Here is a 15,509-nt window from a genome sequence, read left to right on the forward strand (position 1 = left end):
TTACATACAACACCATTCACGTAATGCGCCCCTTTTCCTATTGCATATTACATATAGAACATCGATTTAAAAATTGCGTAGTACAAATAAAAACCTATTACCTAGCTGTAAAACCTGTAGGTAATAAAGCTTATGAGACTTAGAGACCTAATGGTCGAGTTTACTTTGCGCGCCACCTCCATATCCATTTACGATACAGTAAAAGGAAAATTCCCAAAGAAAATGACCATCGCAACCATTTTGTAAGAAACATTTTAGGACACCCTTGTAGACCTAGCTATATATATACGCAATACCATAAGTTTATAAGTGATATGTTCCATAAGTATGACACTTCCTGTACCTCGTACTGAGAGACTTATTGAGAGCTATAGTTCGAGAACGACGTAGCGAGAATTGACTACACTAGGTTAGTTTTGCAGTCCATCTTCCTATTCAGTCTGTATTTAACCTTTGACAGCGCCTCACCAGGCGTCGCTTTACCTCGAATCTATGACCTACGTTACTTCATGACAAGCTCCAGTTTGTAACTAGTGGCAAACTTATTGAGCATATCTTATGAACTTATGCTACCCCTTGCCCACCACGATCAAATTGCTCGTGTATATCACAAATCCCTCCTTTTCTAACCTATCAGAGTGTTTTATTTTTCTCCATTTCTCTTTGACAGGCCAGTCTATTGGATATTCATCAAGGAAACGTATCGAACAACGCTAAAAGCAAAGGTAAGAGCGTGTTCTTTACTCTTCTCCCCGCACCATGCAGCTATTTCTAATGCACTATAACCGTATAATTTTGTTTATAACGGGCTATGTGGTTTTTTTTTCGGGGCTGTATATACGCTTCCGAAAATTGGCGTAAAGTGCATGATGGGGTCCCGGGGTGCTTTCGATTGGTGTGTATTCTCACTACTCGTTATTGGAGGGTTTCCCGCCTGAACTCTTGATGCCCAGAGTGTGTTTTAAACTGACAAGAATATTGCCATTTAACTTAGTTAATTACTTGAGCCAATGTTAGGCTTAACAATCCATTTTGTCTCTAAATGCTTAAGCCCAGGGCTGGTTATTCTTGGTACAATTTAGTAACTTCACTCATCTACGTTGAGCTTTTTAATGGGGGACGAATTGAATGGAAGAAACAGACTGGTCTTGTTGTAAGTGCGAATCACTCTCAAGTCCTGTACTTTATTCTTTACTTCGATCGTTTTAAGGGTTATACCAAACTCGATACCGAGCGGCAATCATCATAAATCTGTTGTTGGAGTGCATGGGTTTTCTTCTTATGAGGGGGAAAGAAAATGGAGTCGATAAACACTCGTAAATGTAGGATTTCATTCTCACATACTCGCTCGCGGTAATGATGAAGGTTCAAGTGGAAAAACAAGTTACTTTTATTAGATTAATATGGATTAGTATAGGAGTATATACTCCAGAAAACGGAGCTCTCCCTAATCATGTTTTTACTTTATAACTGTATACAGGGAGTTTCTGATAGCTGCGTTCTTTGTGTCTGAGTGGAAAGGGGCAAGGAAGATGCATGGGGTGTAGTTATGCGCTCCCAAACATTAATTGTCCACTAAAAGAAGGATATAGCCACATATGGGGAGTAATTAGTTTACCATTGTACGTAAGATTTAAGTACACTTCCTCTAGATAAAGGTTCAATAACGTTCTTAGATTGAATTTCATTGAAGGCTGATATGTCTTACTCCACGTATGTGACCATTTCCTTGTTTTGTGAGCCCATTCGTATCTCCTTAATTAAATTTTGAAGACCCCATGCATGTTCTTTAACACTTTCCACTTAGTTTGACCCCTTGAACACACTCTTTAATTTATGGCAGACTTACACAGAAAACACCCTGTACACTTTGTTTTTAACTTGAAAGAAAACGTATTACTTTCCTTAGAGCACAATTAGAATCAATGGCTCACAATTTAATGGAATACAATTAATGCACCTCGTTTATAAAATTGAATTTATTGAATTGAAATTCAATTTAACCTGCAGGGGGAGGCCTTTTTATCCATCAGTAATAATAATACAGTCTCTCCCTTCGTTTTGTGGTTAAGGTTTTATAACAACGATTTGATTTAAATTGCGTAAATCAAACTTACGGAAGGGATGATGGGGAATCGAAAATAGAAAAGGGAAAAAAAGGTTCCTTGATTGATACCCTGTGAACGGGGACATCAGGCGGTTTGCCGTGATCCTGCCGCAATGGACTTTTGATAACTCTTCCACATCCATCTATTTTACCCCATTGAGTAGTTTGTTTAACTCCCTAGCTTTTCCGAAAGTACATGGCAACAGCTTCCACCACGATTGGAAAAAGGGTACCCTCCAACAAGTTTTTTAGCTTCTACTTGCGGTGGAGCCCAAAGTTCATTCACGTTGACCCCTTTAACGAAGTTAACGGTAGTTAGTTAAGGAATGTAGGTACTAACTTTACCTTTGACTTCATTCATTGTGTTCTCGCAAACTTAAACCCAAAACTTCCCCCTTTGTAGGTAAAGGGGTCCATTTTAAAATATTTCTATTAGACCCCCGAAATATACCGTTAGGATTATAACCCTAGATACTTATTTTCACCCGCCTCCGCGCTCGCTTTTTCCCTGGTCTTCTTATATAATTCCGACTCACGTCTGCCCCCTTTAATACGCCCGCCGGGCTAATCAGAGTTTCGCTTTAAAACGCTTGACAGTATTGAAAAGGGCTAGGTTTTATTCGCAGTTAGGCTTAAGTACGTGGACGAGACACTACGTAATTTTACTTAGCCAAATAATCCCGTGAACGGACTTAATCCGACTATTCGTCCACTCAGTCATAGGCAAATAAAAACGCCTTTCCTTACCCCGAATTTAGCCCCAAATCCCGTTGACAAGTAGTGGATTTTCCAAGCCTAATCCGAGAGATCGGATACTTACTTAATAGACTAGCTTAATCTTAGTCACACTATTTTAGATTCAAACCCTTCATAGATAATCGCAATTTTAGTCTGAATTTTCAAGAAATCTCTAAAGAAACTGGAGCTAAAGATTGTTTTAATATTTACGAAATTACTTCAGAAATGTAGAAAAAAAGAAGCAAAGCGTCTGACCCCTCGGCGCATCATCCTCTCCCCGCAGGCCCGTAAAGCTATACGGTGAAGTTTACGAAGTAGTATATATACAGGGGAAATGTGTGTATTCAACAACATAAGGCTGATTTATTCATCTATCTCCGTTGCTTCCCCTCTCCTCTCATCCGTTCCGCGGCCTCCGGCCATCATTGCCGACTTATAGAAGATTAATTAACGAAAGACCCGAGCTGGGAATATTTATTTCCCCACCCGTGGGGGTTTTCTTTTTTCAAAACAGGGACTCTAGCTCTATTTGGGGGAGTTTTCGCTTTAACCTAATGGAAAAAGGTCTCTTTCGATATAATGAAAGTCAATTTTATTTCTCTGCTCTCTCTCTCTCTCTGGGAGATGTTCTCCGTTACAACTCGGGCCTCTTCTATATACTCCGTGCCTTGATCAGATGTTTTTAGGCGACACTTTCACGCCGATATAGATTATTTGTTAACTCGTGATCACATCACTAGCGGGAGGCTGATCGTGTATTCTGAATTTTATCTATGTTTGGTTTACGATTTTTGTATCAGATATTTTGCATAATTTTCACTTTTTCAGCTATGGATTGTTTTTACGTGTTTCTTTTACCGGATTCTATATCATTGTATGTCCGAGTGGATGACATCATTGCTCATTTGACCCTAGAATGACGGTGTCCACTGTCCTTTTTACGTCCTACTTCACGAAGTTCGCCTCAAAACAGTCGGCCGTACTGGAAATTTAGGACTATGCTTCTTGTTATTAAGATTCCACATATTTTTGCAGGGTTTCAGTATGTTTTACCCCAAACACTCTACCCTAAACTCTTGAAATTCTCAATAATTCTAGTTTCGCAACGCCCAAGTATCAAATAGTTACGTATACCCAATAGTGTACTTGGAAATTACGTCATTTGATGAACGCCTGACGTAAAGGCGACCCCTCCCTTTTTATTAATTAGATTGCCTACGTCCCCTTGCATGATGTCGCGAAACGTTTTTAATTGGAGTCATTGAACAGTAGCGAGTGTACGGTACCGTGTTAGACCTAAAGTGATAGTTTCGACGTGCATGCCTGTTTGCAAATTAATTCCAATCAGACTCCGAACAATCGTCACGCTCTTCCCGCACCAATTTCTCGTGCGGCGCACCTGCCTGAACTTAAAGATAGTATTTTAACGGATGAACTTCTATACCCGTTGCAATTGGCATCTGTAGAACAAAGCGGGTTCGGTATCACGCTCCCCTTCGTCAGTGCTAATTGAGATGCCCGTGAACAGGCCTTATCTTTAACCGATCTATCGCAGCTGATCCCTACACCGTGCCGGAAAGCAATAGGATTTCATGGGTGTTGCGTTGCTCTCGGGATGTTTTTTGGTTATTCGGATGGCGCAACATTTTTTCGAGAGGATGTTTTTTTCTCTCCCTCTCGTTCCACCTTCTCTTAACCGCGTTTCTCTTCCGGCCCGCTGTCAACCTGCCGCCGACGCGTGGTGGATCCCCGGCGCAGCCTGATTACGCTTTAATTTGGCTTGAAATATTAATGATCCTTACACTCTCCCGCCTTAAAAAGGATGACAGGGCGCCAAACCAGGGACGTGCCTTCATAGCCTCCTCTTTTTCTCAGTTGCGTATCACTCGAAAGCGATCGAGTGTTACTCCGAACTGTTCCTTTGTAGTAGGGTTGGTACATCCTGCGTAGAGCCAAATTATTTAATTACTAGAGACTAATTGGAATTATGAAACAAATTTTTCTAGCCTCCTTTATTGGACACTTTCTTTATAAATATTAGTCCAATCAGTTAAAATTTGCGGCAGTTATTATTGTAAGTACCATAAATATCCTGTCCTGCAGACTGAAAGGTACCAGTCAGAAAGATTAAGATAAAAGTGATTTTCTAGAAGAGTTTGAAAAGTCGGAGGTCTTTTCCAGCGTAGACTTGTAGAAAATCATTGTAAATGATACTGAAATACACTGTTGCGCCAGGCTGAAATGGGCGATGAGAAACGCTGCTCTGGAATGAAACCGACTTGTTTTTTAATCAGCCCAATAACCGAGGCTACCCGCATACCATCCTTATTTTCTCTTTACCATGTCTGTAGCGATACTTTCACCTACCTTCATTTGGTCAACGTTACTCGGTAGTCCAGTCGCGAGCGTATACTACTATCCACGCGCATATACCTAGAGATGCGCTCCGCAGATGCGGTGTCCCACTTCGCACTGGGAATAATTTGTTTGGTCTAATTTGTAGTCGCACCTGCTACTCGTTCGCGCGAGTTTTGGGAAAAGGTTCTCGCTCTTTTTTTCCAGTCGTTTTGCTCTTGCCTGTTCAACCATTCCGCCCTATTAAAAAACAACACTAGACGATCCCTCGAGAGAGGGTGTGAACTAATTGGGTATACGTATACGTTTACGTGTGGGGTTTGGATTCCGGGCTCTTTTCATTTCCTACTCGTTGATATTAAATCGAGATTAAAATGAACACCGACTTTCGTGTACCGTTATGTGATGTGTATATTTTGAGAAACAGCGAAACCTAATTGGCTTTCATTTACAATCAACAAACAAAATAGTATTGCTGAATTATTTATTAAGAGTAGAAAAAGTACCCGGTGTTGCCTGCCGGAATATTTATATTAGGTTTTGGGCCGCCATTTTTAAAGATGACGTAAAATCGAAGCCCAAAAGCCATAAGGCCGGTTTATAGGATGTAGGCAGCCAGTGTAGTAAATATGAGTGAAATCGGTAGAAACGCGTGGAAGGTTTTTGCGATAAATTCAGCAACTAAAGAACCGCTTGTTCTCCAGAGGTCCATAAACTCGTAATTTATTTTTCGTTCAGTAGACTAAAACCATATATCAAAACACCTTTAAAGACTGAGTTAGGTAAGGTTAACGTTTTACAGTTGGCCAGTTTTATAGGTGAGGATAACACGTCTCTAACTTCAGTCAAACTATAACGCTCTTCTTTTTATTTGGCTGGAGGCCACACCCCTCTTAATTGTGTTTAGCCTATTTACGATTCTGTCCCGTTGGACCAAACAGCAAAAAAATATACAGCGTGTTTCTGATAAGAAAACTTACGTCAGCGCGACGCGAATGACGAAAATTACGTATTTTCCGACTGAGGAGAGGCGAAATAGCCCGGCCTCCTTTTGCCTCCCCCCTTGTATTTTGAAAAGGGGGCCTGGGACTACATGGCGCGCGAATACTTAGGCATCTGATACCTTCTCCCTAGTAAAATAGATATCGCTTCTTGAACGCAGCCTTTAATTTATGACAGACTTATCAGAAACACCCTGTATAACTTAAATTCCCTTTTAGGATTTAACGGGAATAAAAAAGTCACGAGGGCAAAAGAGATTATGAAAACTCCACCGTGCCAAAGAAAAGATATTAAAAAACGAGTACACCCACCCATTTAATGTACCTAGTGGTTTTTTTTTTTCTTTTATTATTACGTATACCTAAACTTGCTATGCTTTGGACGTGTTTTGCCTCACGTCCTCGCTTTTCATCAAACAGCTATAAAATGGTGTTGTACTTTGGGAATATATACCTTCTTTTTTTTTTGTATTCCCGTTGGGTGTCGCCTGCCAGAGCTCCCAGAATTATAGGCTTAAAAGCAAGCCCTATAGGGCCGTTATGAAAAGGCCCTGCTGGATCCAAGTTTAGATTAAAATCTCTATTAGATTATTTTTTCCCTTGATAATGATGATGTTAATGCAGCCCCGTTTTGCAGCGTTTATAAACCCCCATCCCCCTCTGCATACCTTGATTATAGATTTTGAAAAAGGGAGACAAATTTAAAACAAGTTGGGGAGACTGAAATAATATTTCTCCGCTTTCTTGGGTGAAATGCCAGGGAAACGAAGGGGTCCTCCGCAAAGTACTCCTTTTTAACTTGGAAACAGAGGCCCGGACGGCTAAATGTCACAGGACCTTTTCCACTCAAAATAGCCCAATGAACACCCCCTTGACTTATCAAAAACACCTTGTATCTATAGCAAACTTAAAACATTGCCACATTTTGCATGTTGTAAACGTTTCGGTCAAGTGGGAACGTAGCTTAAATGGTAATTCGTAATTTAGAAATTGGTAGCGAGAAAGTTCTAAAACATTCCCAAAACACCTTGCGTAAAAAGTTACAACTTTTCATTATTGCTTTGCATGTTTTAGGTAATTTATAACTTCCCAGTTTTTAATCTTTTGTAGTCCCTTAAGCGTATCCATTAATTTTTACTTTAAGAAGTTAATATTATAATACAAGGTATTTCCGCTCGGCAGCCTCACAGCTTAATTTGAATATTAATAAATAATAAAGTATACCTGGCCAAAAAATTATTTTCCAAACCCTATAGAAATTCCTTGATATTGGTTTTTGTATATAATTGCTCTTCGTTTAAAGGCATTGTGGAACACGGAACTTTCAGTATTAACAGTTAATTATCTAAATTAGTTAGTTGTATGCGAAACTTAATTAACGAGGCTATTGCCCCCCTTTTTGGAAACTCGCTCCAAGGCGCCTAGATGTACCCATAATTAAGAACTTGATTAGGAATGTTCTAAATTTGAACATCACTTCACAACGTTGTAAATTAGTGTTAATTTTAATCAATTAAGCTTTATTAATAAGGGAAACTGAAGAAAAATAGATCAGAGAAAACCCTTTAAAATTCATGGAATGTTAAATATTACAAAGCTCTTTATTGCCAGATTTAAAACTATCTCCTCGTAGAGTTACGGGCTTCATTTTCCCTTGAAAGATCCATTTTCCATTTGCTACAAGTAAAAACAAAATGAAATCCATACCTTTGAAAGTCGTTCTCTCATACGTGATCACGCTTCCGCTAAATTTTCACGAGTCAGTGATTACGTTTCGTATATAAAAATTGTATTTGGCCCAAAATCTCCCAAGACTGCCTCGCAGCCTTTAAATATCGCGTGATAGAGTACGATTTTCCCAAAGAAAAATTGCATTGGCCAAATAAAGAAAGGGAAAAGAAAAAATAGTCGGGCTTAGAGCTTTTAGCTTTGTGTTATAAACCTTGTTTTGTCTTTCTGTGTAAACTCGCTGTTTCTAACGACAAAGGCCTAGCAAGGCATACGTAATGAGAGCGTGTTTCGCGAGGAATACCCTCCTACTCCCTTTATACCATTCTTCCACACGTAGCTTCCGAGGGGCTCGTCACTTTTAATTTGCCTGTACACCGATTACACTCCCGCATGGCATGAGCGCAATTGGAGATAACACAACAACCTCATCCCTCCATTTTTTTGCTTATGTAATGATAGTTAGATTTGGTGATGGTCAGGTTTAGGTTAGATTAGGTTTGGTTATGGTCAAGTTTTAGTTAGATAACATTTGGTTTGGTTGTGGTTAGGTTAGATTAGGTTTCGTTATGGTCTGGTTTGGGTTAGATTATAGGTTTGTATATGGTCTGGTTTGGGTTAGGTTAGGTTTGTATATGGTCAAGTTTAGGTTTGGTTAGGTTCAATTGGGTTCAGGTTGCTGGACAGTTCTCGAAATTGGTTTTTATAATACTAACGAATGTACACCGATTATTTAATCTGAGATTACGGGAATTACATTAAAAATACGCAATAACAATTTGGATTACATAGATGTTTCTCCACCATACCGTAATCATTTCAGGTTGCGTTTAAACCGACTATTCAGAGTGATCAGCCCCTTGGTAGTCTGTTACGAAATCGCTTTTCTCTCCTCTCCTGGCTGTGTAATATTTCTTTTCTCTTACCAATCGGTATAAATAAGAGAGTCAGGAAGTTGCTGCTAAACAGAAAGCTAAATTTTATTACATTTTTAAAAGTTCTCGGAGCGGAACCGTAAATTAACTAAAACGGTTACATTTATTTAAACGGTGCTTTACTCCCGATCATATTTTAACTTTATTTTCTCTCTTTCTTAAACGAGAAATTCCAGAGAAATTCTCTTAGAAATTCCAAAATTTTAACTGAGTATTTATTGCCCCTGAATGTACACTTCTCCTTGAACACCGGAGTGCGAATATTTAAAAACATTCAGGGTTTTTTTTGCTGAAACTAGTTTATATTAGTACTTCATGAAAGTATGTTAGAATACCATAACGTCATTATAAAATCTGAAGTATGCAAAAATACACGCGTTTAACACTTAATACTTAGCAAAGGTTGGGTTTCCAACTCGAGTAACTCGCCCTTCAAACTCCTCCAGCTCTTTTTTTTAACTGCTGCGTAAACTTTGGCTCTTTGTCTAACAAATCTGAGTAACAAACAAACACCAGGATCGCGCCAACGGGAAGAGAGCTCCTAATGCGTGCGCCAACAATTACCGCTATACTTCCTCCCTCCTCTCCTTTCCAAGTAGGCTCAGTTTTCCTTCGTTTACAACGTCACTTGTCAGCGTTACCCAACCTGCACCCTCTTATTAAAGGCCAACTTACTCATAGAAAAGGAACGCGGTTGTAAGGAAAACCTCTTTAAAGGGGGATAGCTTTAAAAAATTCGGAGCAATTTTTATTTACACTTCTCTTGAAAAATATTTCCCGCGGATATTTTTTTCTCTCTCTCTTCAATTTTTACTTAAATTTTGGTGGTGTTCATTTTCGTTTATGACATGATATGATACCGCTTGCATGTTGTTCTTTTGCTGCACATGTTTTTTTTTAATATTCTGTTTTCAAGAACATGTTTTTGATTATTGGATGACGTTTTTTCAGAATCTCAAGGTATTTCGGATGAGGAAGTGAGATGGTGTTTGTCCTCCCGCTTTCCTAAAAGCAAGTGGACGGCAGCCAAGCAATTTTTTAGCACTTCATCATGTTAATTCTATACCGTATTTTAAAAGTTTGAAATTAGTGGTTAGGCTTCAGATTATTGAAAGATCTAAAACCTCAAGCATACCCAAATTTTTCTGATATCCATTTAAGAATATATATAGTTAATGTGGTTTGAACTCGGCCAAAAACTCTTATAGCATTTGGAAGGTTTCCTAAAATATGTATAGGAGAAGTCTAAACTTTTGAGTTCACATTTTTTCTCGTCAAAATATATGGTTACTAACACATAGACATTATAACCGGTGTCAATCTGAGTGATATCCATTAATCCCAAGATACTTTTTAAATGGTATTTGGATTCATATAGGATTAGATTAACTGCGTAACGTCCATCCATAAGCATTTTATTAATCAGAAATTCAGAATTGATCTGAAACTCGGCCAGTTAAAGGCGCGAATCATCCACCAAAGCTTTTTTTGTTGCTAACAATTAACTAATCCGTTAATTAACTAAGTAGTATACATTCCTAATAATTTAACTCGATCTCTTTATGTACACATTTTTATTAACAAGTTATAGGTACAGGTTGTTTCTGTTAAGTCTGGCATAAATTAAGGGGGATGTTCTTTGGACGAACGATTTTGAGTCGAAAATGTAACTTCTATCTCCATTTTGCCACAAGGGACACTGTTTGATTTTAAGAGTGTTTTAGGGATGACTCTTAATTAAATTAGAAATCATTGTCTGAATCAGTTTCTTAATTAAATTTTAGGGGCCATCCGTAAAATAAAAATTACAATCTTAACTTGAAAACAGTTACCCGGACGACAAAATGGAGATAGAAGTTACATACATTTTCGACTCAAAATCGTACACCCGAAGAACATCCCCCTTAATTTATGCCAGATTTATCAGAAACACCCTTTATATGTATAGTAAACGCGCTAAGTTTAGTTTGTTATAGCTTAATTGATATTTGCGATAAGCCTTAATTCTTTGTATGCCTAGAAACTTTAGTTTTCGTTAAAGTAACGCGTTAATCTCGGGTTAAAGCACCATGGTTCTTATCTTAATGCGTCTTTAACCGGATAAATGCTGTAGATAATGGTAATAAGGTTGGATTTTGGAGCATGCACTTTCCGTATTATCGTTTCACTCTCTCTCTCTCTCCGCTGTACCTCGTTCCCTTCGTTAAAGGGGCGAGACGTTACTATGGTTGGTGTTGTACATCTGGGGAGATCCCACACTCGATGGTGCTTGGGATGTGAAAAATCCCCTGCCTATAGTACACATCTCTCGCGCTCTTTATTTTACTTTATACTATATCCATTATTATGAAGAGCTAACAGTCTTTTTCAGTTTGTTCATGGGAAGGATTTTTCCCGCCAACTCTTATGTATAGTTAACTTTCTCTTTTTTCTCTCCCAAGTCCAGAGAGATATAGAAATAGATGTAGTTTTTGTTTAGACAAAAGAAAATATAATAATAATATAAGTGCCTCCTATATATTTAGATGTGTGTAGACTAATGTATAATTAAGTTCAATTGTCATTATTTTTTTTTTTTGATATTTATATGTATAAAAATAACACGATTAATATTTTATTGTTGTTTAATTTCATATTTGTGTATTTGTAACAGAAGTCTTAATAAGATGGGTATTGTCAGCATCCCGGGCCACAACTCCTTTCCTCATTCATTTCCAGTATGGATTTCAACTGTTAGCAATTGTAGATAGTGTGCGGACAAGTGTTTCTTTCTACAACAGACTGAAAACCTTGTAGTTCTGTTCGATTCAGTTCCATACCTGCAGGAGGTGAATTTAACCCTGAAGCGCTGGTTAAAATTAAGAAAACGGGATAGGAAATTTCTTTAACGTTATTAGTGCGCACACTATCTATAACTCGGTTACGTCGTCTGCTGTTCTCAGGTGGGTTTTTTTTTTTTTTGTACCTTAAACTTTGACAAGTTTGTTAAAAGTCGATGTTTATCGGCGTCACTATCTATAAGAGTGTAATCGTTTAGACCTAAGGGGGTAGGCAATATACCCAGTATCGGGACGTACAAGAGGGTTGATACATTCCCGTCTCTGCGCACTCTCTGAACCCAAAATGACTACAGCGCAGGTTCCAAAAAGCGAGATGGAAGGCGGAGTCTTACCCCCGTGTCTTTCCCTCTTAGTTACATCGAAATGGTCTATTAATCCATGGCGAAGTGAGCGTCATTTTTTTTCCTGTCTTTTGCGTACTCCAAACTTTTGATATGAAAATAACACTTGTCGCTGATAAGTTCATTTTTATTTCTAAATCCCTATATTTTTGGGGGTCTTTTTTTAAGTAGTATGCAAAGAAACTCTACGCAAAGTTTTACGCAACTTGTCGCCTGTAAACCTTTAACTTTTGTCATTTCTCGAGTTTTCTTCGCTCTCTGAGTAATATATAACTTTTCTAGAAATCCATGATAAAATGGTATGTTAAGAGTTAAGACAAAAAAAAACCCCTGTTACGTGAATTAGCGAGAGTGAAGTTAGGCTTTGAAAAAAAACGGCACGGTTGAGGATAACAAAAAAAATAGTTGGCTGTCACTGTTGAGCGGAATAATGAGGGTCTTGTCGCTTGTCGAGGGCGGATTCCAATGTCAGATTTGAAGCCGATTATTCGGTTCCTTTTAGCTTCACCAACTTGGATAGATTCAATATGGGGGTTTATAGGGCTGTCTCCGTCATGGATTAGCCCAAAGTTTTCTTCAGTCTATACGCCGACTCGGAGTCATCGCGTGACCTCTTCTTTGACCGTGTAGAAAATTGAGATAAAAAATGATTATATTAGATAAACAAAACATAATATCTAGGCCTATTAGACGAATTCGTTTTTATTGGTTTTTTATAAAGATAAACACTTTTTGAACGCTATTTTTACTGATAAAGAGTTTTCCTTTGAGATTGTTAATGATAAGGTAATCAGAGTTGAATTTTCATTTTAAACGTGTACTACGCGAATTGTTTTCGTGCGAATAAAACTAATTTAAGAACTATCCGTGTAAAACTTTCTTTTAAAGATCCACGCTATCACCCACCTTTAGATAATTCAGTTAGTGCGAAAATATACGCGAAGATATATATTCCAGACCGTTCAAGATTAAAGGGATAGTAAAATCTGTGGGATACGGTTTAGCAGGTACGTTAGATCGAGTCAAAGTGTGGCTAATCGTAGCCTATATTATTATGTCCCTCATTGTTTGCAATGATTGGTCCATATAACAAATGGCTAATTAATAAGTTGTAATCCAATGAATTTATGCTCGAATAATTTTGAAAGCCTCCAATATCTTCTGCTAAAGTAGAGCTCACTCGATTTTGCGTCAATTAGGCATTATCGAGTGGGCTATGGCCAAGAAAATACGCTAACGATGTGGTGCCATCTCTACACTGCCAAACTAAACCCGCGAATCTTTTACATTTATAATCTGAATAAGCGAGGAAAGCGACCCCACCGACGTGAACCTAACATTTTAGTCTATAGTCCGAATGGGCCGTTAGAGAAAATGCTCCTAACGCAAAATATGAAGAGAAATGAGACTTGGGGGAACACTCCCAATAATCCAGCATAAACACACCCCAGGTATTTTTTCCTCCTTACTTATTTCGTAGCATTTGAATTCTTAAAATCTCCCTCGATCACCGTCCTCCAAGTGACCGCTTAAAGGTGATTCAGCGACTGTTCCAATTGAATATAACGGTATTTTAGGCCCCGTCATTTATCGGTCATCGTTGGCCCATGGGATAAAAACAATTTTCCCTTTAAAAGGAACAAAATCACGGCGGTCTATGTTATAGGGACGGAACGGATATCCAAAGCTATCTATTAGAGGTCTGAAATCGCCTCTGATTTGGCTTAAACACTGGGTGCGAAAACATCGCGTGAATAGGCTTAACTATATCCTTTCTAACCCGCCAAAATTGGAGCATTGGGAGAAAGTGCTTCGATTCGGTTTTTCGCGCCTTTTCCATTGAAACTTATAAAAGGAACCCTCGGGTTACACCTTCACCGTACACTCTGCTAGGTCATAGTGAAAATTGGGGAAAACCTCGACAACTACAATGGGAAAAAGAAGAGGGGATTGAGAGCATACAGGGTGGGGTTGGGTTAGTAGTGCAGGCAGCGGACGCCCTGTCTAGTGATTGAATCTCTATACGCCTGGAGACTATGGCTAGCTCTAAGAGAGTCCACCTGGCAGTTACCACGCTAAGGGTGACACCGGCGGCTCTGTCTCTCATACTCTTCGCGCTTGTCAATCAAAGACGCGTTAAGGCGAACCTAGTTTATCTTTTTTTAGACCTCAAAAATCGCGTTTGCACTTACAGTATAGAGAAAATCCAATTTTTAGGTGGAAAATATAAGTACATAGACACTTTGCGCTATCGATTTTCTTTTTCTAAGTGGGATTTTGAACTGAGCTTTTCTTTTAGAGTGTAGAGGGGTGTATTATTTGCGCGTTAAATGCGCGCGGCATTGAAACTTGGTGCCCTTTTTAAAACAAAAATAGTAGCAAGTGTTTCCGGGCAAGGCTATTTTTTAACTAGGTAAATAGGAAAGATGTTACCTTGTCTGGATGGTTTGGTTACCTTTTTCTGGTTATCATTTTTCCAAATCTTTCTTCTATTCCTAAAGAGTAATCTTCCGTAGAAACCTTTCAGCTTTAAATATAAAGAGGTTTGGACTGAACGTTGAAATACTCCAATCTTAACTCGAAAACTGTGGCCCGGACGGCAAAACGTAATAGGAACATTTTTGAATCAAAATCACCCAAACAACACTGCCAAATTAGATATTATTTATATTTGGTTGCGCGTATAAGGTCCAAATTTTATTAATACCCCTTCACGTTTTTCAAAAGTCGTAATCGATCCATCAAAGCTTCTGAATCGCAACTCGTATATAAAGTTCAAGTCGTCTCTGATGATTTATTCTTTGATTAAACATATCCGGAATCGGGTCCGTATATACATATGATATAGAAATATAGATCTTCCTCTAATATATATAAAAGTATAACTACATCAACTGGAAATTTATTTTCTCTCCGATAGAAAGCGAAGGCAGAAGGAGCTATAGAATGGGAAAAAAATCTGGGCAATTTCCCTCATAGCTAGCTAGCTAGCTAGCTCCTCATCCTAGTCTTTTCCCTCGCTAGCTCAAACATTAGGTTTTTTCTCTCTCTCTCTCTCTCTCTCTCTCTCTCTCTCTCTCTCTCTCTCTCTCTCTCTCTCTCTCCTTCTTCCTACACGGGCCGTTCCTTCTCTCCTCTTTTCTTTTTCCCCGGAGGCTGAAAGAGCTAAGGTTTGGAAAATATGCTTTTGTTGCCTCCCCGTATGACTGGTCTTAAAAGCTTCTGCCCGAACGCATCCTCCCTCATCCTGCAGTTCTCTCTCTCTTCTCTTTTCCGCCTAACTTTTATCTCCTCTTTCTCTTCTCTCTACTCTCCATCCCGCGGAGTCGGGATTCTCCTCCTAGCATTACCAGAGATGCTAGAGCTCGGCGGCGCGCCAGAGTTAGCTATCCAGGGACTAGAAGCACTTATTACGTCCATTAAGGCCTTCGACTGATGCCCGAGAAGTAGACGAAATCGCGGAG

At 38.8% G+C, this 15,509-nt stretch overlaps 1 protein-coding gene across 1 annotated transcript in view; it reads left to right on the forward strand.

Moving 5' to 3' along the window:
- Nucleotides 1–11,496, forward strand: part of ssp3 (SCAPER domain-containing protein short spindle 3) — a 35,390-nt gene extending 23,894 nt beyond the window's left edge. Inside the window, exons 22-23 of the mRNA XM_089859814.1 lie at nt 671–725; nt 9,816–11,496. Of these exons, the coding sequence (XP_089715940.1) occupies nt 671–725; nt 9,816–9,922 (162 nt within the window). The 3' untranslated portion in view covers nt 9,923–11,496. The remainder of the gene's footprint in view (nt 1–670; nt 726–9,815) is intronic.
- Nucleotides 11,497–15,509: the final 4,013 nt, after the last annotated feature.

This window comes from Phalangium opilio, unplaced genomic scaffold (genome assembly GCF_054372755.1).
Source record: "Phalangium opilio isolate 3A_F unplaced genomic scaffold, DU_Popi_V2 ptg000344l_1, whole genome shotgun sequence".
Lineage (NCBI taxonomy): Eukaryota > Metazoa > Arthropoda > Arachnida > Opiliones > Phalangiidae > Phalangium > Phalangium opilio.